Here is a 24,561-nt window from a genome sequence, read left to right on the forward strand (position 1 = left end):
CCTAACTCTAAACCCTAAGCATAGCTTCATGTCCACACCCCAGCTCAGGAAGTTCCCAAAGTAAGTTTGCTGATTACGTTTTTATGTTGACATTAAAGTCTGAAAGGCACTTGAAGTAAGGAGTATTGTTTGGTTGCCTGAAGATTGTGATCACTTGCCCAAAAATGGAAATTAGCTATTTATACGCAGAAGTGCCACATATTGCCTGCCTTTCACCTACAAATACACTCTTAGAAAAAAAGCTGGTATCTAAAACGTAAAAGAGTTCTTCGGCCATCCCCATAGGAGAACCCTTTGTAGAACCCTTTCCACAAACTTGAAACTTTCACTTAAACAATGGTAGGAACCAGAAAGATCAGTGTTAGATTACTTAAATTCTTTGCAGATGGGTTGTTTTCATTAAAAAAATCACCGCCCTGATGGGGCAACCGCAGAGCGGGCTCAACTTGCACTATTGCTCAGTTCACTTGCCCCAGGCAATAGGGCAACCCTAAAGCGGCTATCAGCGGTAGAAACAATAACAAAGTGATCTACCTGCCCGGAAAAGCTGAGGGATGAGACTGGAGAAATGTAACCACTTTCAAATTTGTGGAAATTCTGCAAATGTTTATCATTATTTTTCACTGATCTTAAAGAGCCACTGAACATGCCAATTGGCAGGTGTGTTTTTCTGTTGCTCATTAGAAAAATTAGATTTCAGTCTTGGAGGTGCATTTACTGACCAATTCCACGTTTGGTTAATGATGTTTTTATCCAATGAGACACTGAAGCTGATATTAAAGAGCCACTGAACACGGCAATTAGCAGTTCTGTTTTTTTTTCAATTGTGAAGTGCTGTCCTATGAAAACCGACGGAGCTGCTGGGCAGGTCTGAATCACTTTCTATGCTATTGAATAGAGAGCAAACACCACAGCTGTTCACCCCATCTTTGTGGACAAATGGACATCATCAAATAAAACGCAACCTTCAACTACCCGGTGTGACGCATGGATGTTCCAAACTCCATTTTAGACGAGACTGACTTTATGACCAAAATGATCCTATTTACACTTTGTAGTCAATTTTGAAACTATAACAATTGTTTATGACTGTTATCAATGCCACAGTGTCCGTTTTCAAAGGGATTTGTTGCTTTTCAAAGGCAGTCTGTCTTTATCTTTCTTTGTACATAATGTTTCCTCCATCGGTATCTATGACCGGAAATATCCTATATTTCTCGTAAACGTAGTTTAACAAGGACAAGGATAATAAACATCCAGCTGGTTTTTCAATGCATAGGCAGGACAGAACGGCATTGTCAGGTAAACTCAAGGGGGAGGTGGTCTCTTTGTTAACAACAGCTGGCACACAATCTCTAATATTAAAAGAAAATTCCACCCCAAAACTACCTTTTGGTATGTGTTTCATTTGTCCATTGTTGACATAGTCCCAAACTTTTTTTGCTTTTCAGCAATCAAGTCAAAGACATGTGCCTTTCAAATTACAGAAATAACTTTGTATTTTGAAAGTTACATATCTTGAAAACTTGATTGCTGCTAAGCAAACATTTTGGGGACTATGTCAACAATGGACTAATGAAACATAATACCAAAATATAGTTTTTGGGTAGAGGTTTCCTTTAAGGAAGTCTCAAGGTTCTGCTTGCCCGAGTTAGAATACCTCATGACAAGCTGTAGACCATAGTATTTACCAAGAGTTTACATTTATATTTTTCGTAGCTGTCTATTTACCACCTCAAACTGATACTGGCACTAAGACAGCACTCAATGAGTTGGCTGTGATACAGCTAGCACTGAGATGCAGTGCCTTAGACCGCTGCGCCACTTGGGAGGCCCCACATGGAAACTTTTTGCGCAACATTTTTGACTCATCACATATGCTGCTGCTACTGTTTACTAATCTCTCACTTTATTCGTAGTACATAGCTACCTCAATTACCTCGTACCCCTGCACATTGACTCGGTACTGGTACCCCTTGTACATATAGCCAAGTTATCGTTACTCATTGTGTATCTATTATTACTTTTATTATTACTTGTTATATTATATTTTTCTCTATTTTCTTTCTCTCTGCATTGTGGGTAAGGGGCCGTAAGTAAGCATTATTGCTCCAGGGTTAACAAAGATAATAGTGGTCCTTGGTAGCTCAGTTGTAACGCCAGGGTAGTGGGTTTGATTCCTGGGACCACTCACACAGTCTTGGAAAGCACAAGTGTTTAATGTATTGTACACTCTGTGTGTATATTCATTTTAAATTGATGTAGATATCATCTTGAATCTGCAACATCTAAGTCTGACATTTTCATCAATCAAGCTCAATCAAACCCCATACCTGTAGAGGCAGCGCCCTCTTCCTGTGACAGAGAGAAAAACATCGTCATAATACTGTAGGTTAGTCGGTACTTTCCTTTGCTGCTCAGATTCCTTTGACTCAAAACTACAAGTGACCCTCTAGTGGTTTTAAATGATAACACACCCTTTTATCCTCCGCAAATTCAACTGAACACATTGCAGCGTTAATATTCCTTGGGAAGGATCACAATTTAAAATAATACCCCAATATTCCTTTATTACCAAGTTCGGAAAAAGACTTGATTTATCATAGTCCCAAACATATCTATTGGTCCTACGACATGTATAAATAAAACATATCACATTTAATCTACAATATTACAATACAAATAAATAATACAAATATATTACTATTCAACTAAATTACTATTCAACTAAAACAAAAAAAACTATATTTCACAGTAGGGGAAAGTGGGGTAACTTGTTCCAAAGGGGTAGCTCTGCCATGTGGCAAATACAGTACCAGTCAAAAGTTTGGACACACCTACTCATTCAAGGATTTTTCTTCATTTTATATTGTATTATAATAGTGAAGACATCAAAACCATAAAATAACACATGGAATCAGTAACAGTAATCAAAAAAGTAGTAATCGAAAGTGTTAAACAAATCAAAATCTATTTTAGATTTTAGATTCTTCAAAGTAGCCACCCTTTGCCTTGATGACAGCTTTGAACACTCTTGGCGTTCTCTCAACCAGCTTCACCTGGAGAGCTTTTCCAACAGTCTTGAAGGTGTTCCCACATATGCTGAGCACTTGTTGGCTGCTTTTCCTTCACTCAGCAGTCCAACTCATCCCAAACCATCTCAATTGGGTTGAGGTTGGGTGATTGTGGACGCTGATGCAGCACTCCATCACTCTCCTTCTTGGACAAATAGCCCTTACACAGCCTGGAGGTGTTTTGGGTCATTGTCCTGTTGAAAAACAAATGATAGTCCCACTAAGCACAAACCAGATGGGATGACGTATCGCTGCAGAATGCTGTGCCGTGCCGGTTAAGTGTGCCTTGAATTCAAAATAATTCACTGACAGTGTCACCAGCAAGCACCCACACACATCACACCTCCTCCTCCATGCTTCAAGGTGGGAACCACAGATGCAGTGATCATCTGTTCACCTACTCTGTGTCTCACAAAGAGACGGCGGTTGGTACCAAAAATCTCACATTTGGACTCATCAAACCAAAGGATAGATTTCCACTAGTCTAATGTCCATTGCTCATGTTTTTTTGGCCCAAGCAAGTCACTTCTTATTATTGGTGTCCTTTAGCAGTGGTTTCGACCAGAAAGGCCTGATTCACGTAGTCTCCTCTGAACAGTTGATGTTGAGATGTGTCAGTTACTTGAACTCTGTGAAACATTTATTTGGATTGCAATTTCTGAGGCTGGTAACTCTAATGAACTTATCCTCTGCAGCAGAGGTAACTCTGGGTCTTCCTTCCTGTGGCGGTCCTCAGGAGAGCCAGTTTCATCATAGCACTTGATGTTTTTTTCAACTGCACTTCAAGACGCTTTCAAAGTTCTTGACATTTTCAGAATTGTCTGACCTTCATGTCTTAAAGTAATGATGAACTGTCATTTGTCTTTGCTTATTTGAGCTGTTCTTGCCATAATATGGGCTGTCTTCTGTATACCACCCCTAACTTGACACAACACAACTGATTGGCTGAGCATTAAGGAATGAAATTCCTCAAATTAACTTTTAACAAGGCACACCTGTTAACTGAAATGCATTCCAGGTGACTACCTCATGAAGCTGGTTGAGAGAATGCCAAGCGTGTGCAAAGTTGTCATCAAGGCAAAGGGTGGCTACTTTGAAGAATCTCAAATATATTTTCATTTGTTTAACACTTTTTTGGTTACTACATGATTCCATATGTGTTATTTCATAGTTTATGTATTCACTATTATTCTGCAATGTAGAAAATAGTCAAACTAAAGAAAAACCCTTGAATGAGTAGGTGTGTCCAAACTCTTGACTGGAAGAGTTGGGAAGAGGTAACCATGGAAAAAGTGTTAAACAAGTTAGGTCCAAAAAACATATTTTCACAAAGTCAAAATAATTTGTGTTATGCTTGTATCCAGTTGTGGAAAGATTACCCAATTATCAGACTTGAGTATAATAGAAAAATTACTCAAGTAAAAGCAAGTCACCCAGTAAAATACTACTTGAGTAAAAGTCTAAAAGTATTTGGTTTTAAATATCCTTAAGTAATCAAAAGTCAATGTAATTGCTCAAATGTACTTAAGTATCAAAAGTAAAAGTATAAATCATTTCAAATTCCTTATATTAAGCAAAGCAGATGGCCCCATGTTCCAGTTTTTATTGTATTTACTGATAGCCGGGGGCATGCTCCAACTCAGACATCATTTACTGATAGCCGGGGGCATGCTCCAACTCAGACATCATTTACTGATAGCCGGGGGCATGCTCCAACTCAGACATCATTTACTGATAGCCGGGGGCATGCTCCAACTCAGACATCATTTACTGATAGCCGGGGGCATGCTCCAACTCAGACATCATTTACTGATAGAACTCAGACATCATTTACTGATAGCCGGGGGCATGCTCCAACTCAGACATCATTTACTGATAGCCGGGGGCATGCTCCAACTCAGACATCATTTACTGATAGCCGGGGGCATGCTCCAACTCAGACATCATTTACTGATAGCCGGGGGCATGCTCCAACTCAGACATCATTTACAAACGAAGCATGTGTTTAGTGAGTCCCCCAGATCAGAGGCAGTAGGGATGACCAGGGATGTTCTGTTGGTAAAAGTGTGAATTAGACCATTTTCCTGTCCTGCTAAGCATTCAAAATGTCACTTTGGGTGTCAGGTAAAATGTATGGAGTAAAAAGTACATAGGTTTCTTTAGGAGTGTAGTAGTGAAGTAAAAGTTGTCAAAAAATATGAATAGTAAAGTACAGATACCCCAAAAAACTACTTAAGTAGGACTTTAAAGTATTTTTTACTTAAGTACTTGACACCACTGCTTGTATCTAAACTAAAGTAGATTGTTCTATACATCATTTGGGGTCTTTATAAGCTAAAATTGAAGTCTTATACCAACAGAAGCATGAAAGTGCATCCTTGTGTGGGCTAATATAGTCAAAATTGTTGCCAGGGTCAAATTGAGCCATTGGCTATCAATATACCCCATAAAAATGATTCTTACATTGTCAGTTTTATACATAACAAGCATAGTTTTTTGAAGACACCTCAAATCCGTATGATTAGTCATAATTACTCAAATGATGAAAAATGCCTTCCTTGGTTAGGTTCATCCCCCCTTTAGGCCCTCAAATGAAGTGTTTTCTTCCTAGGCATTATCTTGCAAGGAATTATCACTGGGATATGAGGTTAAACCAGGGCCTGAGCCTACGTTAAAAGTGTTTATTTTTATTTTTATAAAAAGTGTTAGAAATGTGTCCCTATGCTCAATTTACCCCAAAACCAAGTGACTACTTTTGTTGGACAAGCTGTGTTTTCAAAAGTGTTTTGTTTACATGAATTCGGATTATTTCCAGAGATACATGACATCCTGAAATATATTTCAATATCTTTGTTAGAAAGAATACTATATTTAGCTTGACCTAGTGATGCTGAATGTAAAAAATGGGTCATCATTCCAAACTCTCCCCTACTAACCAGTCATAAAAATGAGCAAAATATAGAAATAAGAAGACTAGTGACACCATCGGTGTTATATTAAATAAGGCACTACATTCTCAACTGAAGAATAAAGTGGCAATTTGGCAGTTTGGCCATGTCAAAACATTCTAGGCACCTTTTTGGCTTAAACATAGCACAGATTATAGGTCTACTGCATGTAAAGGAATAAGTAACAAAACAAATTGGTCAACATTTTGGTCAAACGCCTTCGGTTTCACTACCGAAAACTTTCTTCCCTCCCTCTCTTCCTTCACTCATTCTTCCAACTGGGCCAGTTTCTCTGGATCAGACTCGTACACCTCCTCCTCCCCCTCCTCCTCCTCCTCTTCCTCCACCACCTCGATCCCATCCATAGTTTTCTGCAGTTGCTCTTTGATGCGGTTGAGCTCCAAAAGTCCATTCTGAAGATCCTTACACACTTCCCTGATCTTCCCAGCGAACTCCGTCTTGGCTCCTTTGTTGAGCTCGATGGAGTCTTTTGCCAGGAAGAACACATCCAGGGCCAGGAAGAGACCCGACATTACTCCTGTGGTGACACTCATCACCTAAAAAAAATAAAATAATTAGGACAAGCTAATCAGCACATGGAAAACATCAAGAACTGAACCATTTGTGATCTATTCTATATTGTTTATTTTGATCAGTGATTTGTTTTCTTGTCTTTTCCTTTTACCTATTTGAAACCCAATCTAGGGACGGATGCTGCAAATTAGCGCCAACTTGATGGGGCAGCTCAGTGTGAACAAGCGTAACGGTAGAGTCAGTATCTTATGGCAAGGTAATCTGTATCTAGCAATGTCTTGGCTTGTCTTGCATGCCTCGCAAATTCACCAAAGTAACCTACAGTTTGCCTCTTCCTCTGGTTTTATTTCAATTTAAACACCTTTCCCCGGGCCTTTATAGCCAACTTTCCCCGGGCCTTTATAGCCTGGCCTTTATAGCCAACTTTCCCCGGGCCTTTATAGCCGGGCCTTTATAGCCAACTTTCCCCAGGCCTTTATAACACAGAAAATAAGGTTTTGTTATAACTGCACTGCGATTATAATTTTGTGCGGCGGGAAAAGCAAGTATCCCAATTTAGTTGAAATATTTAAATGTTCACACCCCTAATCTGTACCAAACAAATAATGTATTATCATCATCGTGTACCTGGGCTGCCTTGGCCGCTCCACCTGCCACGTTGAGAACCTGCACGGTGTTGATCAGACTTTCTGTGTTGATTAGTAATGCCTTGCCGGCCCGGCCACCCTCCTTCATCACGTGTTTGACATTCTGGTTGAGATATTTCTTAGAGATGCTGTCCACGTACTGATCAAAGTCCCACTCCTCCAGGGTCTCCATACCGACCTGAGGTGGATGGAGAGAGATGGAGAAAGAGGAAGCGCAAGGGAGAAATCAAAAGGGAGAGTAAGAAAAGAAGCAATAACGTGATATAAAGTCAGAGGTCAAGACACCCAAATCCCCCCCGCCTCACCTCAGCTGCACACTGCTGGGTGAAGTTTCCCCTAGGCGCAGATCTAGGATCAGCTTCCCCTCCTCCAATTCGAAACCTCACCATTAGGGGTGAAAATACTAAACTAACAAAGATCAGCATCTAGGGCAGGGATAGGCAACTAGGTTCAGCCGCGGGTCGATTTGTCAGAGTGGATGGTCGGGGGGGCCGGAACATAATTCTGATCATTTATACCCCGCAAATTGACCACAGCTAAGCCCAAAAAGGGATTGCATTTGAAAATAACAAGAATTTCACACCTAGATTACATTGAGACACGATCACGTTTCTTTTTTTATTCATGGGAAAACATGGGAACAGATTTCCTAAACCAAACTCGCTTTTTTTGCTGAATTCCTGGTGATTTTACCGTTTAAATTTTTTTAAATTTAACTTAAAACTAAAATTCCAAAAGATAGATAACTACAAAATCACTCGCGGGCCAGTCCTGACACGTGCGCCGCATGATCTAGGGACAACTCCACCCTTCACCCACCTGCAAAAAGTCCAGACACTCCTTGATATCCTTCATCTCCTCCTGGTAATCCTGAATCATCTTCTCCACCTTCTTCCTGTCTGTCTTGGAGTGCACCGTATCGGTAATATTTGCAGAGGCTGACGCTACCCCGCCCGCCGTCGCAACGCCGATGCCCACCGCCGTGACGATGAGCGACGTTCCCATGGTGAACGGCGCCAAGATGAGGCCGGTGATAGTGGTGATGCTCCCAGCAACGCTGGCGACTCCGCCCCCCACGCTGGCCTTCACAGTCTTCTTGTGGAAGCTGTCGGCGGCGTCGGCCAATGATAGGAGCTCCAGGATGCGTTGCTGTAAGGAGGCCCCGCGCTGGTTGAAGAGACGCACGAAGAGACGGGCCGCCATGAAGACACGGTCAGCCACCGCCTCCACTGCCCTGAGAGAGAGAGAGAGAGAGAGAGAGAGAGAGAGAGAGAGAGAGAGAGAGAGAGAGAGAGAGGAGGAGAAAGAGAGAGAGAGGGGAAGGAGGAGAAAGAGGGTGACAGAAAAGGGGAAGGACAAATAAGAAAAGGTGGCGAATAATTGAGAAAGAAAAGAGAGGGAGGGGTTTGTAAGAACTTGTATCCTTTTTCAAACCACGGACCTTGGGAATCCTGGAGGAATAAGCCTGATCTTACACTATAAATATTATGTTTCTGCGTTATGCAGTTCAGTTGGGTTCCCCTAAAGACGTTTAATACACGTTGTATGAAATCCCACATTGACAATTTCTCTTAAAACGACACACCCAATGGGTAAATACATGACAATGCTTACATCTCGCCTTCATCCGCGTCAAAGGTGTTGGACTCCTTCCACGTTTCCCAACCTAGGGGGAGCAGAGATATAAGCTGTAGTTACTGTAAACAACGACGGGAGAACGCACTTGTACATTGGTGAAAAATAGTGCTCTGTGCCAAACATACCCTCTACTGTTTGCCACCAATCCATAAGACCTTCTTCCTTCTAAGAATAAAATACTATTAGTCACATACACATAATGCAGTATGAATACACAGAGGTATATTTTGTATGCCCACCAGTGTCACAGTGAGTCATATGTTTTAAGGTTATATTGCGATGTAAAGCATATATGTACAATAACCACCATCCAGTGTCATAGTAAATTATGAAGTGTTATAATGCAACACAGGGCATGTAATATATCACAGTATATCACGAAAGTGAGTACACCCCTCACATTTTTGTAAATATTTGAGTATATCTTTTCATGTGACAACACTGAAGAAATTACACTTTGCTACAATGTAAAGTAGTGAGTGTACAGCTTGTATAACAGTGTACATTTGCTGTCCCCTCAAAATAACTCAACACACAGCCATTAATGTCTAAACCGCTGGCAATAAAAGTGAGTACACCCCAAAATGTCCAAATTGGGCCCAATTAGCCATTTTCCCTCCCCGGTGTCATGTGACTCGTTAGTGTTACAAGGTCTCAGGTGTGAATGGGGAGCAGGTGTGTAAAATTTGGTGTCATCGCTCTCACACTCCCTCATACTGACTGGTCACTGGAAGTTCAACATGGCACCTCATGGCAAAGAACTCTCTGCAGATCTGAAAAAAAGAATTGTTGCTCTACATAAAGATGGCCTGGGCTATAAGAAGATTGCCAAGACCCTGAAACTGAGCTGCAGCACGGTGGCCAATACCATACAGCGGTTTAACTGGACAGGTTCCACTCAGAACAGACCTCGACCATGGTCGAGCAAAGAAGTTGAGTGCACGTGCTCAGCGTCATATCCAGAGGTTGTCTTTGGGAAATAGACGTATGAGTGCTGCCAGCATTGCTGCAGAGTTTGAAGGGGTGGGGGGTCAGCCTGTCAGTGCTCAGACCATACGCAGTACACTGCATCAAATTGGTCTGCATGGCTGTCGTCCCAGAAGGAAGTCTCTTCTAAAGATGATGCACAAGAAAGCCCGCAAACAGTTTGCTGAAGACAAGCAGACTAAGGACATGGATTACTGGAACCATGTCCTGTAGTCTGATGAGACCAAGATAAACTTATTTGGTTCAGATGGTGTCAAGCGTGTGTGGCGGCAACCAGGTGAGGAGTACAAAGACAAGTGTGTCTTGCCTACAGTCAAGCATGGTGGTGGGAGTGTCATGGTCTGGGGCTGCATGAGTGCTGCCGGGCACTGGGGAGCTAAAGTTCATTGAGGGAGCCATGAATGCCAACATGTACTGTGACATACTGAAGCAGAGCATGATCCCCTCCCTTCAGAGACTGGGCCGCAGGGCATTATTCCAACATGATAACGACCCCAAACACACCTCCAAGACGACCACTGCCTTGCTAAAGAAGCTGAGGGTAAAGGTGATGGACTGGCCAAGCATGTCTCCAGACCTAAACCCTATTGAGCATCTGTGGGGCATCCTCAAACTGAAGGTGGAGGAGTGTAAGGTCTCTATCATCCACCAGCTCCGTGACGTCGTCATGGAGGAGTGGAAGAGGACTCCAGTGGCAACCTGTGAAGCTCTGGTGAACTACATGCCCAAGAGTGTTAAGTCAGTGCTGGAAAATTATGGTGGCCACACAAAATATTGATTTGGACATTTTCACTTAGGGGTGTACTCACTTTTGTTGCCAGCGGTTTAGACATTAATGGCTGAGTGTTGAGTTATTTTGAGGGGACAGCAAATTTGCACTGTTATACAAGCTGTACACTCACTACTTTACATTGTAGCAAAGTGTCATTTCTTCAGTGTTGTCATATGAAAAGATATACTCAAATACAAAAATGTGAGGGGTGTACTCACTTTTGTGATATACTGTACATCCTCAATGCAGCCATCTCCAGTGTCATAGCGTTACAATGCAATATAAGGAATGTCATAGTGAGTTCGGAAGTATCATAATGCAACATAGTACATGTGATACATACATCCTCACTGTCCGGTGGGTTTCCTTCACCAGGTACTGGCACTGCAGCCATCTCCAGTGTCTGGACATCCACTAGGCCCGCCTGGGCTGTGGGCTGAGCATCAGTATTCTGTAGGAAAAGAAAGATGAATATATGATATTATTAAATTGTAATATTATTCATGTGAAAATGAAGAAAAAAACACCTAGAGTAAAAAAAAAGACAGGCATAACTAAGACCAAAAGGAAGAGAGAGTGAAAATGTGGTTACTTTAGCTTCATAGCCAAACAGGGCACCAGGGAGAATCCTTCGGATTTGGAATGTCTACCAGAGAAACAAACAGACAGAAACATAAGAACACACGCCCTATGAAGAGGCCCTATGTAGATGATGTACTTAAATAATGATGATAGTGTTATAGTGTAGTACTTTGTGACAGGTGCTGATGTAAAAATGGCTTTATTAACTGGGTGGTTTGAGCCCTGAATGTTGATTGGCTGACAGCCATGGTATATCAGACCGCATACCAACGGGTATGACAAAACATGTATTTTTTAGTGCTCTAATTACATTGGTAACCTGTTGATAATAGCAATAAGGCACCTCTGGGGTTTGTGGTATATGACCAATATACCACGGCTAAAGCCTGTATCCAGGCACTCCATTTTGCGTCGAGCATAAGAACGGCCCTTAGCCATGGTATATTGGCCATATACCACAATCCCTCCGGCCTTATTGCTTAATTTTAAAATACATTTGATGGTATAATATAATAGTATGATTAAATTAAAAAGCGACATGCCCCAGTCCTTTTCTTATTTTCTTGTGGTGGTGGAGGCCCACTTTTCACTGAAGAAGTTGCTTCGTTGTCTGTGTACCACACGGTCTGTGACAAGGGATGGAGCAAGTTGTTATTTTAGCTAACCCTGTGCGGGACATATGCAATTGCATTTTATTTCGCAGGTCGGGACATCACAGACGCGCTGTCGTACCTGATTCTCCGCCGGACTGAAGACGCTGGTGTCACTCAGACTGTCAGAACTGGAGGATGAATCGCTGTATGACGGCTGAGTCTCCTGAAATGGAGAGGAAGGGAGTGTGAGGAAGAGAGGGGGAGTATTTAAATCATTTGCCATTTTGCACAGTGACATTCTACCAGGTTTCACAAACCTCTCCTCCGAGTACCCCGCAGCCAGTCCACGCCTTCGATGAACTCCAGCACAGCTGATTCAAATGATCTCCTAATCATCAAGCCCTTCATTTGTTGAATCAGCAGTGCTAGTTCTGGAATACATGAAATAACTGGACTGGCTGGGGTTACTCCAGAACCGATTTGGGAAACTCTGGTCTAAACTATCGGAACGTCCTTTGCATCACGACAAGGGCGTGTAGGCTACCTGGGTCAGTGCTGTAGATTTGAATGGGTTGACTTTCTGCATCATTCCCTTGAACATCCCAGGGTTCTGAAAAAAAAACAGGTGAACACAGAAATCACTTAGTAGTGATAATAAAATGTTCCTCTTACTAGCACGGTTGTATTTCTATACTAGGAAGGTGTATGTCTCAGCACCTGGGATAAACAGGTTTACCTGTTTGCCTGCAGAACTGTTACTCTCAGCCAGACTGCCAGAACTGGAGGAAAGATCACTGTGTATGGACTGGGTGTCCTGAATAGAAGGCAGAGAGAAAAATAGTCCATTTGAATATTTAGCATAACTTTGCAACATGATACAGGTTGATCATAATCACCACGGCTACCTGAATCGGTGTTGTAGATTTGAAAGGGTTGACTTTTTGCATCATTCCCATAAACATTCCAGGATTCTGCTGCTGCAATACACAAGGTTGAACACATGGCACACAAATCTTCTGTATGACAGCAGAAGAAAAACAAACGTCTTTATGAGTATATCTTATTTATGCCTCATGAACAGGTTTACCGGTTTGCTTTCTGGTAGCTTTTCTGTGGCATGGTGATCCACACAGTCGGTTAGAGGGTCATCCTTTATCACCTAAAATACACACAAATGGATACCAAATGTAAAACATAGTCTTGTATAGGAAAGGACTTGTATTCTGATAAACCTGTACATGTGCAGTTTACACTAGGGGACAGTTCATGGATAGGTCTAAATGGTACAGTTCAAGTCGGAAGTTTACATACAGTAAGGTTGGAGTCATTAAAACTTGTTTTTCAACCACTCCACAAATGTCTTTGTTAACAAACTATTGTTTTGGCAAGTCGGTTAGGACAAGTCATTTTTCCAACAACTGTTGACAGACAAATTATTTCACTAATAATTCACTGTATCACAAGTCCAGTGGGTCAGAAGTTTACTACATACACTAAGTTGACTGTGCCTTTTAACAGCTTGGAAAATTCCAGAAAATGATGTCATGGCTTTAGAAGCTTCTGATAGGCGAATCGACAACATTTAAGTCCATTGGAGGTGTATTTCAAGGCCAACCTTCAAACTCAGTGCCTCTTTGCTTGACATCATGGGAAAATCAAAAGGAATCAGCCAATCAGCCCAAAATTTGTAGATCTCCACATGTCCGGTTTATCCTTGGGAGCAATTTCCAAATGCCTGAAGCTACCATGTTCATCTGTACAAACAATAGTTTGCAAGTATAAACACCATGGGACCATGTAGCCATCATACCGTTCAAGAAGGAGACGAATTCTGTCTCCTAGAGATGAACATACTTTGGTGCGAAAAGTGAAAATCAATCCCAGAACAACAGCAAAGGACCTTGTGAAGATGCTGGAGGAAACAGGTACAAAATTATTTATATCCACAGTAAAATGAGTCCTATATCGACATAACCTGAAAGGCCGCTCAGCAAGGAAGAAGCCCCCGCTCCAAAACCGCCATAAAAAGCCAGATTATGGTTTGCAACTGCACATGGGGACAAAGATCGTACTTTTTGGAGAAATGTCATCTGGTCTGATGAAACAAAAATAGAACTGTTTGCCATAATGACCATCGTTATGTTTGGGGAAAAAAAGGGGATGCTTGCAAGACGAAGAACACCATCCCAACTGTGAAGCACGGGGGTGGCAGCATCATGTTGTGGGGGTGCTTTGCTGCAGGAGGGACTGGTACACTTCACAAAATAGATGGCATCATGAGGCAGGAAAATTATGTGGATATACTGAAGCAACATCTCAAGACATCAGTCAGGAAGTTATAGCTTGGTCGCAAATGGTTCTTCCAAATGGACAATGACCCCAAGCATACTTCCAAAGTTGTGGATGGACAACAAAGTCAAGATATTGAAGTGGCCATCACAACACCCTGACCTCAATCCTATAGAACATTTGTGGGCAGAACTGAAAAAGCGTGTGCGAGCAAGGAGGCCTACAAACCTGACTCAGTTACACCAGCTTTGTCAGGAGGAATGGGCCAAAATTCACCCAACTTATTGTGGGAAGCTTGTGAAAGGCTACCCGAAACGTTTGACCCAAGTTAAACAATTTAAAGGCAATGCTACCAAATACTAATTGAGTGTATGTAAGCGTCTGACCCACTGGCAATGTGATGAAAGAAATAAAAGATTAAATAAATAAATCTCTACTATTATTCTGACATTTCACATTCTTAAAATAAAGTGGTGATCCTAACTGACCTAAGGCAAGGATTAAATGTCAGGAATTGTGAAAAAATGAGTTTAAATGTGTTTGGCTAAAGTGTATGTAAACTTCCGACTTCAACTGTATATACTAACTTTTTTGACTCATCACATATGCCGGTGCTATTATTTGCTATCTGTCACTTTGTTCCTAGTTATATGTACATATCTACCTCAATTATCTCACTCCCCTGTACATTGACTCGGTACTGGATACCCCATGTAAATCATTACTCATTGTGTATCTATTATTCGGTGTTTTACTGTTCTATTATGTCTCTATTTTCTTTCTCTCTGCATTGTTGGGAAGGGCCCCTAAGTTAGCATTTCACTGTTAAGTCAACACCTGTTGTTTATGAAGCACGTGACATACACATATATATGTATTTTATTCTGTATATATGCTGTATTGTACCTGTCTTCCTGTAGAAGCCAGACTGTCAGCACTGGAAGACAGATTGCTGTGTACAGCCTGAGTATCCTGAAAACGAGGAGAGAAATGGAGAAATTAGGAAAACGGTGAGTTAGAGTATTTGGCACAGTATTTGGCACAGCTTGGCATTTTACATAACCAAAAGCATCCGTCCTAAAATGTTTCATCGCAATATGATACAGCATCATCACCATCATCAACATAAGTACCTGATTCTGTGCTGTAGACTTGAATGGGTTGACTTTCTGCATCATTCCCGTGAACATTCCAGGGTTCTGCAAAAGCAAACCACATGACATACAAATCCCTTTCCGGATGATCCGCTCTTAAAGTTCCTCAACTCATTATTATACTGAACATGGATAAACATCTTTACCTGCTTGGCTTCAGGTAGCTTCGCTGTCACTTGGTGATCTACAGTGTCTGTCGAAGGGTCCTCCTTCCTCACCTGAAACACACGCAAATAGATAGCAAATGTACAGAATAGTCTTCAATAGGCCTTGTGTGTAACTTGGTAGACTACAGGTAGGACATTATTTTGACATGGGCTGTACTTGTCTTTCTGTTGTGGTGTTCTCGGCCAGACTGCCAGCACTGGAGGACAGATCACTGTGTATCGACTGAGTGTCCTCAAAACATGAGGAGAGGAAGGGAAAGGGAGAGAGAGAAAAGAGGGAATTTGAATATTTACTGCTTTGCATGAGTAACGTTATTCTAATAAATCAGTCCTAAATATTACTATTGTTTTGCAATATGATACAGGGTGAACAAATGTACTTCAGGAGACTACTGTAATGTGACCAAGTGAACTCATCTTCACGACCTGTGTCTGTGCTGTAGATTTGAAAGGGTTGACTTTTTGCATCATTCCCGTGAACATTCCAGGGTTCTGGAAGACCTGAAAGGTGCACAAGTGACACAAAAAGTCCTTTCAGTACAGCAGCAACAATACCATTTTACTCTACTCGCTAATATAGTCCTATAATCAGGATAATGATGCTTCAGATTCAAGGATGAACAGACAGGTTTACCTGTTTGCCTTCTGGAAGCTTTTCCTGATCCACAGTGTCTTTTGGAGGGTCCTCTTTTCTCACCTAAAACACACACACACACAAATTGGTACTGAATGTAAAAAAACATAGTGTTGAACAACATAGTATGATCAACTGGATTATGGCTAATACCTGTGTAGAGGACCTGAATGGGTTGACTTTCTGTGTCACTCCTTTAAACATACCCAGGTTCTGCAACACATACAAGCATTATGATTCCCTCAATTACATCACACTGATCTTTTTGTTGTTAATTATTCATGAAAAGGACCAGAAGTCTGACAAGTCGGATCAGTTTAGATACAGAGTATGCAGAGCAGAAGTCTACCTGTTTCGCTTCAGGGACATTTCCATCCACTGTCTTCTCTGACACTGGATCTGTAGCTGTACTGGCTGTAGAGGAGGCCTGGGTGGAAGAGAAGGATCAATGAGGATCTTTGGTGTTCGTTTCCTCTAAAAATAGTAGCCTGTGCCTGTATTTATAAAGCGTCTCAGAGAATGAGTGCTGATCTCGGATGACGTTCTCCCTATCTTATTCATTATGATCTGAAAGGCTAAACTGATCCTAGATCAGAACTCCTACTGTGAGGCACTTTTTTAATACAGTCCCTGGTCCCAGATCAGTTTATCCTGCCTTGCCAAATAGAAAAATAGGATATTTCTATGCCTTGCCAACTCCTACGGGAGTTGGTGTGACAATGACCTTAGGAGTTTGCAAAGCAAAGGTAACTGAACTAAATGACTATCGCCCACAGCACTCACTTCTGTCATCATGAAGTGCTTTGAGAGGTTAGTTAAAACCTCTTAAGAATCCTCCCATTTCTTTCAATTTTTGCCTAAAATGACATACCCAAATCTAACTGCCTATAGCTCAGACCCTGAAGCAAGGATATGCATATTCTTGGTACCATTTGAAAGGAAACACTTTGAAGGTTGTGGAAATGTGAAAAGAATGTCGGAAAATATAACACAATATATCTGGTAAAAGATAATACAAAGAAAACAACAACCGTTCTTTTGTATTTTTTTTGTACCATCATCTTTGAAATGCAAGAGAAAGGCCAAAATGTATTATTCCAGCCCAGGTGAAATGTAGATTTTGGCCACTAGATGGCAGCAGTGTATGTGCAGAGTTTAAGACTGATTCAATAAACCATTGCATTTCTGTTCAAAATGTTGTATCAGACTGCACAAATGTGCTTAATTTGCTTATTAATGATCATATCACCTCTATCTTACCTGACACCCTAGACCCACTTCAGTTTGCTTACCGCCCCAATAGATCCACAGATGATGCAATCGCCATCGCACTGAACACTGCCCTACCCCATCTGAACAAGAGGAATACCAATGTAAGAATGCGGTTAATTGACTATAGCTCAGCATTCAACACCATAGTACCCTCCAAGCTCATCATTAAGCTCAGGGCCCTGGGTCTGAACTGCGCCCGGTGCAACTGGGTCCTGGACTTCCTGATGGGCCACCCCCAGGTGGTGAAGGTAGGAAACAACACCTCCACTTCACTGATCCTCAACACAGGGGTCCAACAAGAGCGCGTGCACAGCCCCCTCCTGTACTCCCTTGACACAACAATAGAAGGCCTGATTACCAACAATGACGAGACAGCCAACAGGGAGAAGGTGAGGGCCCTGGGAGTGTGGTACCAGGAAAATAACCTCTCACTCAACGTAAACAGAATAAAGGAGATGATCATGGACTTCAGGAAACAGCAGAGGGAGCAAGCCCCTATCCACTTTGACGGGACTGCAGTTGAGAAGGTGGAAAGATTCAAGTTCCTCGGTGTACACATCCCTGACAATCTGAAATGGTCCACCCACAGTGTGGTGAAGGTGGCACAACAGCGCCTCTTCAACCTCAGGAGGCTGAAGAAATTTGTCTTGCTCCTAAAAACCCTCACAAACTTTTACAGATGCACAATTGAGAGCATCCTGTCGGGCTGTATCAACGCCTGGTACGGCAACTGCAACACCCACAACCGCAGGGCTCTCCAGAGGGTGGTGCGGTCTGCCCAACACATCACAGTGGGCAAACTACCTGCCCTACAGCACCCGATATCACAGGAAGGCCAAAAAGATCAAGAACAACAACCACCCGAGCCATTGCTTGTTCACCCAACTATCATCCAGAAGGCGAGATCAGTACAGGTGCATCAAAGCTGGGACTGAGAGACTGAATAACATCTTCTTTTTCAAGGCCCTCAGACTGTTAAATAACCATCACTAGGCGGCTTCCACCCATATATGAAATCCTGAACCTTTGAGGCTGCTGCCCTAGATACAGTACCAGTCTGTCACGCCCTGATCAATCAATCAATCAAATGTATTTATAAAGCCCTTCTTACATCAGCCGATGTCACAAAGTGCTGTACAGAAACCCAGCCTAAACCCCCAAACAGCAAGCAATGCAGGTGTAGAAGCACGGTGGCTAGGAATAACTCCCTAGATAGGCCTGAACCTAGGAAGAAACGTAGAGAGGAACCAGGCTATGAGGGGTGGCAATTATAACAGAACATGACCAAGATGTTCAAATGGAAAAGATCTTATCTGTTTCTCCTGTCTTTGTGCTCGTCTCCACCCCCCTCCAGGTGTTGCCCACCTTCCCAATTATCCCCTGGGTACTTATACCTGTGTTCTCGGTTTGTCTGTTGCCAGTTCGTCTTGTTTATCAAGTCAACAAGCGGTCTTTCACAGCTCCTGCTTTTCCCCAATCTCTCTTTTTCTCGCTCTCCTGGTTATGACCTTTACCTGTCCTGACTCTGAGCCCGCCTGCCTGACCACTCTGCCTACCCCTGACCCTGAGCCTGCCAGCCGTCCTGTGCCTTTGCCCCTACTCTGGATTACCGACCTCTGCCTGACCTGACCTGACACAATGCCTGCCTGCCGTCCTGTGCCACTACTCTGGATTATCGACCCCTGCCTGCCTTGACCTGTCGTTTGCCTGCCCCTGTTGCTGTAGTAAACATTGTTTTTTCAACATAGCCTGCATTTGGGTCTCACCTGAAAGGTGATACAGTCAATAGTGTGAACACACCTACTCATTCAAGGGTTTTTCTTTATTTGTACTATTTTCTACACTGTAGAATATTAGTGAAGACATCAAAACCATAACATAACACCTATGGAATTATGCAGTAACCAAAAAAAAGTGTTAAACAAATCAAAATATACTTTATATTTTAGATTCTTCAAAGTAGCCACCCTTTGCCTTGATGACAGCTTTGCACACTCTTGTCATTCTCTCAACCAGCTTCATGAGGGATGCTTTTCCAACAGTCGTGAAGGAGTTCCCACATATGCTGAGCACTTGTTGGCTGCTTTTCCTTCACTCTGCGTTTGAACACATCCCAAACCATCTCAATTGGGTTGAGGTCAAGTGATTGTGGATGACAGGTCATCTGATGCAGCACTCCATCACTTTCCTTGGTCAAATAGCCCTTACACACCTGGAGGTGTATTTTGGGTCATTGTCCTGTTGAAAAACAAATGATAATCCCACTAAGCGCAAACCAGATGGGATGACGTATCGCTGCAGAATGCTGTGGTAGCCATGCTGGTTAAATGTGCCTTGAATTCTAAATAAATCACAGACAGTCACCAGCAAAGCACCACCACACATCACACTTCTTCCTCCATGCTTCACAGTAGGAACCACACATGCAGAGATCATCTGTTCACCTACTCTGCATCTCACAAAGACACGGCGGTTGGATCCAAAAATATCAAAATGTGGATTTATCAGACCAAAGGACAGATTTCCACTAGTCTAATGTCCATTGCTCGTGTTTCTTGCCCCAAGTAAGTCTTCTTATTATTGGTGTTCTTCAGTAGTGGTTTCTTTGCAGCATTTCGACCATGAAGGACTGATTCACGCAGTCTCCTCTGAACAGTTGATGTTGAGATGTGTCTGTTACTTGAACTCTGTGAAGCCTTTATTTGGGCTGCAAACTGAAGTGCAGTTAACTCTGAAGCAGAGGTAACTCTGGGTCTTCCTTTCTGTGGCGGTCCTCATGAGAGCCAGTTTCATCATAGCGCTTGATCATTTTTGCGACTGCACTTGAAGAAACGTACACATCTTCTGGATTGACTGACATTCATGTCTTACAGTAATGACAGACCGTTGTTTCTCTTTGCATATTTGAGCTGTTCTTGCCATAATATAGACTTGGTATTTTAGCAAATAGGGCTATATTCTGTATACCAACCATACCTTGTCACAACAGAACTGATTGGCTCAAACATATTAAGAAGGAAAGAAGAAATTCCAGAAATACATTTTTAACAAGGCACACCTTTTAATTGAAATGCATTCCATGTGACTACCGCATGAAGCTGGTTGAGAGAATGCCAAGAGTGTGCAAAGCTGTCAAGGCAAAGGCTGTCTACTTTGAAGAATCTCAAATATAAAATATATTTTGATATGTTTAACACTTTTTTGATTACTACATGATTCCATATTTGTTATTTGATAGTTTTGATGTTATTCTAAAATTTAGAAAATAGTAAGAACTAAGAAAAACCCTTGAAGGAGTAGGTGTGTCCAAACTTTTGACTGGTGCTGTACATAGACTCACTGGCCATTTTAATAATGGAATACTAGTCACTTTAATAATGTTTACATATTTTTGCTTTACTCATCTCATATGTATATACTGTATTCTACCCTACTGTATTTTTGTCTATGCCACGCCGACATTGCTCGTCCTACTATTTATATATTTCTTCATTACATTATTTTACTTTTAGATGTGTGTATTGTGTGTATTGTTGTGAATTGTTAGATATTACTGTACTGTTGCAGCTAGAAACACAAGCATTTCGCTACACCCGGAATAACATCTGCTAAACATGTGTATGTGACCAATAAAATGTGATTTGATTTGAGCAGAACTAACTGATCTGGGACTAGGCTATGAAAATAGTAATCTATTTAACATTACTGATGTAGTAACCTGTGTCGTGGTTTTGAACGGGTTGACTTTCTGCATGACTCCCATCATCCCAGTCCTCTGTTGGAAAGAAACAAACAAAAACACAACTCATCACATAATTTACTTACAACGGGCAGAGAGAGCATGCTCAGTTGTAGCCTTTTATAACCTTTGTTTTGGGGAGCAGCTCACTCTCAGTGTTATTCTACTGAAACCAATTGTTTGATCATGGTTAACAGTCAATTGCATCAACTGCATCGTTGTATCATCTGTAAAAACAACAAAGCTTTCGTTGGTGTTTTGTTCACCGACGATACAATGGGGATGTATTAGCTGCTCTTAGCAAAGTGGGCATATTTACATACACTGGCGTTGCTTTCAGTTGTATTGGGTTGCACAAAAACAGTCTGCGGGAATCCAGAAGTGAAATACAATTCCATTTCAACTTACTGTGCCAGTGGACAGGAATTTGAGACAAAATATCGAAAGGATTGTATTATTAAACAGACTTTCCAAACGTGGGTGTGTCGTAGACCCACTTCCTCTCGGCTTACCTCATGTCAAAATATAAGTCCAACACAAGTTATTCCTTTTTTGCCCACTTATCGCGCATGTGCAGGACATCTATTTTGACATGAGGTAAAGCCGAGAGGAAGTGGGTCTACGACACACCCACCTTTGGAAATTCTGTTTAATAATACGATCCTTACGATATTTTGTCTCAAATCACCTCTGTCATAATGACCAAATATCCAACCCACCGGCACAGTAAGTTGAAATGGATTTGTATTTAACTTCTGTCTTCCTGTGGACTGTTTTTTGCAAGCCAATACAATTGAAGGCATTGCTAGTGAATGGAAATACACCCGCGTTGCTAAAAGCAGGTTTAGGGTTAGAATTAGTGTTAGAATTAGTGTTAGGGTTAAGGGTCAGTGGTTAGGTTTAGGGAAAATAGGATTTTGAATGGGAATCAATTGTTGCTCCCCAAAAAGTCCTCACAAGTATAGTAAGACAGAGCTGTCTGTGTGTGTCAGTTATAGCATTGCCCCCCCCCCCCCTACTCTGCTGCTACTCTCTGTTATTATCTATGCATAGTCAATTTAATAACTCTACCTACATGTACATACCTCAATTACCTCAACTCCGGTGCCCCCGCACTTTGACTCGGTACCGGTACCCCCTGTATATAGTCCCGCTATTGTTATTTACTGCTGCTCTTTAATAATTTGTTGTTCTTATCGCTTAATTGTGGGGGTATTTTCTTAAAACTGCATCGTTGGTTAAAGGGCTTGTAAGTAAGCAGGTGTAAGGTTGTATTCGGCGCATGTGACAAATACAATTTGATTTGATTTGATACCTGTGAGTTACTGCTCGTATCATTCTCTTTGTTCAAGCGGTGTGCGGTTTGGTTGCTCATCTCCTGTGTGAAGACAGAAGACATCAATATCATGGACCAAATTAATGAATAAATGAATGAATGCCAAAAAGAACGATGAAAGAAACACTATTTGTCCTTTCATTAGGGCACCTTTTTTTGAATCAGGATTCACACAACCACATACACACATAACATGAGCTCACTGGATTCAATGGGACACTGGGGGTGGGGTGGGGGGTAAAAACAATGATACGTTTATAACATTACTGTGCTTTAGTTTTTACAAACTAGTACTTAAACTACTACTACTACTAATGTTGATGGTTGTAGAAATCATTGTCCCAATTAACAAACATCTCATTTTCAAACTTCACATTTCTCGAGTATAGGCTACTTACCGTAATGATCGAGATCAGCAAAATGCCTGCGATAAGTGATCGGTCTGTTCGATACTTTTCGGTTTATCGTTCCAGCTCTAGTGTGTGTATTCAATCAGTGTCCTACCTCACTGCTGGGTCTGGGAGGAACCACTGGAGAAGACTTGTTGTCCCTTCGCGGACTATTCATACTGTGTTACATACACAAAAGTGACACATGAGAAACACATGACTCGAATAGAACACACACACAATCAGGTAGTATAGAACCCTTGTGTTATTGTGTCCCTATAACCACTGATACCGGTCAGATATATAACTACCTTGAGTTGACTTTGACTTGGTTAATCAATGTCAATACAAAACACAACTGGGATATATTTAGCCTGCTACAATAGCGTTGGTTGTTATCACCACTCACAACATTATGCAATACGATAATATGAAGCATTAAAGCCTACCTTAATGTGGCACATATAAGTTATACTTCAGGTGTTACAGTAGGGCTGTAGAAAACGCGAAGGAAAAGACTTCTGATATTCCGTCACTTCCCTTATGACTTGTCAAACTGGTTTTGCAGCGATGGGAACTAGCCTACTGACGCGGAATATGGTCAACACAAACTTGACGGCATTCAACTTTGTTCTTCCTGCTCCGGTTTGTTAAACTCATTTTATCTGAAATTCCGTCACTGCCCTTGTGACTTGTCATACATACTGGTTTTGCAGCGATGGGAAATAGCCTACTGACGAGAAATATATATATATATTTTTAGGCAAGTCAATTACGAAAAAAGTCTTATTTACAATAACCACCCTCTTGGACTCTCAATCATGGCCAGATGTGATTCAGCCTGGATTTGAACCAGGGACTGTAGTGATACCTCTTCCACTGAGATGCAGTGCCTTAGACCGCTGCGCCACTCGGGAGCTCAACACAAACAATACTGCATTCAACGTTTTCTTTCTGTTCCGGTATATGATAAGCTCATTTTATCGCAAAGGGGAGCAGTACACCAGATACTCGAGTCGGAACCCAACTGTGAAAGCCAAATGCCCTGTTTCTGCGCTTTGTGAAAAGTTTGAATGTAAGAGCTGAGAAGACCCGCCCACTAGTACTGATGATTTTTTGCAGTCAGAGTTATTGAGGGGGTTCGATTAATCTGGCCCGGGGTTTACCGGCATATGTCCCGTCACTTCATCGGGCGAAGCCTGGGAGGGCGGAGCGCCCATCTCAAATCAAACAGTAATTTGCACCGGTCATGTCGGTCATGTTGTCAACAAGGTTGAACCATCCAGGAATATTTATTCCATAAAATAAACGTTTGAATTTTCAAACTAGTTTTTATTGGGAAGGCAGATAAAGAATTTGTTTTTAAAAAAACACACAAAAACAAACCCTTTTGCTTGTGAAAACATAGAATCCTATTCATTAATACATGTGCTTAATTACGTAACTTTTGTTTTAAATCGAGCCGACTTTGCCATCTGACAGAGTGGCGCACCTGTCACACTGAGCTATAATAAGAACTATATTCTACTCTCTGTCGCATACAATCTTTCGTGGGGGCTGACATCTTGCGAGTTCCGGTTTCAGGAGTCCATTAGTGAATACGCACTAGTGCTGGAGCCCAGCCTGACGTCCACCAAATGCATGTTGTCTAGCCTGCTTTTCAACTAGTTAAAGATAGCTAGGTGGAGTCTGTGTGTGTACTTCGGTTTGTACCACCGCATGGTAAAACAACGCACGCATTGAAACTATTGAATGCATGCGGTTCACAGAACGCACCGTAACGTTTCGGACTGCTCCATTGACAAT

The 24,561-nt window shown here is 41.8% G+C and overlaps 1 protein-coding gene across 6 annotated transcripts; it reads right to left on the reverse strand.

Moving 5' to 3' along the window:
• Nucleotides 1-5,715: 5,715 nt before the first annotated feature.
• On the reverse strand, nt 5,716-23,788 carry LOC135516170 (uncharacterized). Of its 6 annotated transcripts, none has more exons than XM_064940260.1 (25): nt 23,205-23,788; nt 22,871-22,934; nt 22,346-22,408; nt 20,998-21,066; nt 16,369-16,446; nt 16,173-16,232; nt 16,020-16,082; nt 15,812-15,886; nt 15,543-15,608; nt 15,365-15,436; nt 15,198-15,263; nt 14,971-15,036; nt 12,863-12,934; nt 12,681-12,752; nt 12,512-12,589; nt 12,320-12,385; nt 11,915-11,998; nt 11,725-11,808; nt 11,193-11,246; nt 10,944-11,051; nt 8,967-9,006; nt 8,818-8,869; nt 8,023-8,437; nt 7,184-7,381; nt 5,716-6,579 (listed from the first exon to the last, which is right to left on the reverse strand). In XM_064940260.1, the coding sequence occupies exons 2-25, from the start codon at nt 22,931-22,933 to the stop codon at nt 6,289-6,291; spliced, it is 2,355 nt and encodes a 784-aa protein (XP_064796332.1). In that variant the 5' UTR covers nt 22,934; nt 23,205-23,788; the 3' UTR covers nt 5,716-6,288. The 6 variants fall into 6 exon arrangements, with proteins under 6 accessions (XP_064796332.1, XP_064796331.1, XP_064796330.1 ...); XM_064940259.1 differs by having other exon boundaries at nt 12,681-12,749; nt 15,543-15,617; XM_064940258.1 differs by having other exon boundaries at nt 15,543-15,617.
• Between the last annotated feature and the right edge of the window lie 773 nt (nt 23,789-24,561).

Source organism: Oncorhynchus masou, chromosome 27 (assembly GCF_036934945.1).
Source record: "Oncorhynchus masou masou isolate Uvic2021 chromosome 27, UVic_Omas_1.1, whole genome shotgun sequence".
NCBI lineage: Eukaryota > Metazoa > Chordata > Actinopteri > Salmoniformes > Salmonidae > Oncorhynchus > Oncorhynchus masou.

Excerpts from the sequence above, each read along its gene's own strand:
- LOC135516170 (XM_064940258.1), bottom strand. The coding sequence starts at position 22,933 with ATGAATAGTCCGCGAAGGGACAACAAGTCTTCTCCAGTGGTTCCTCCC. Across the intron at positions 21,067-22,345 it reads ATACGAGCAGTAACTCACAG|AGGACTGGGATGATGGGAGT; the intron begins GTATCAAATCAA and ends TCTTTCCAACAG. Across the intron at positions 11,247-11,724 it reads AAAATAAGAAAAGGACTGGG|ACATTCCAAATCCGAAGGAT; the intron begins GCATGTCGCTTT and ends TTTCTCTGGTAG.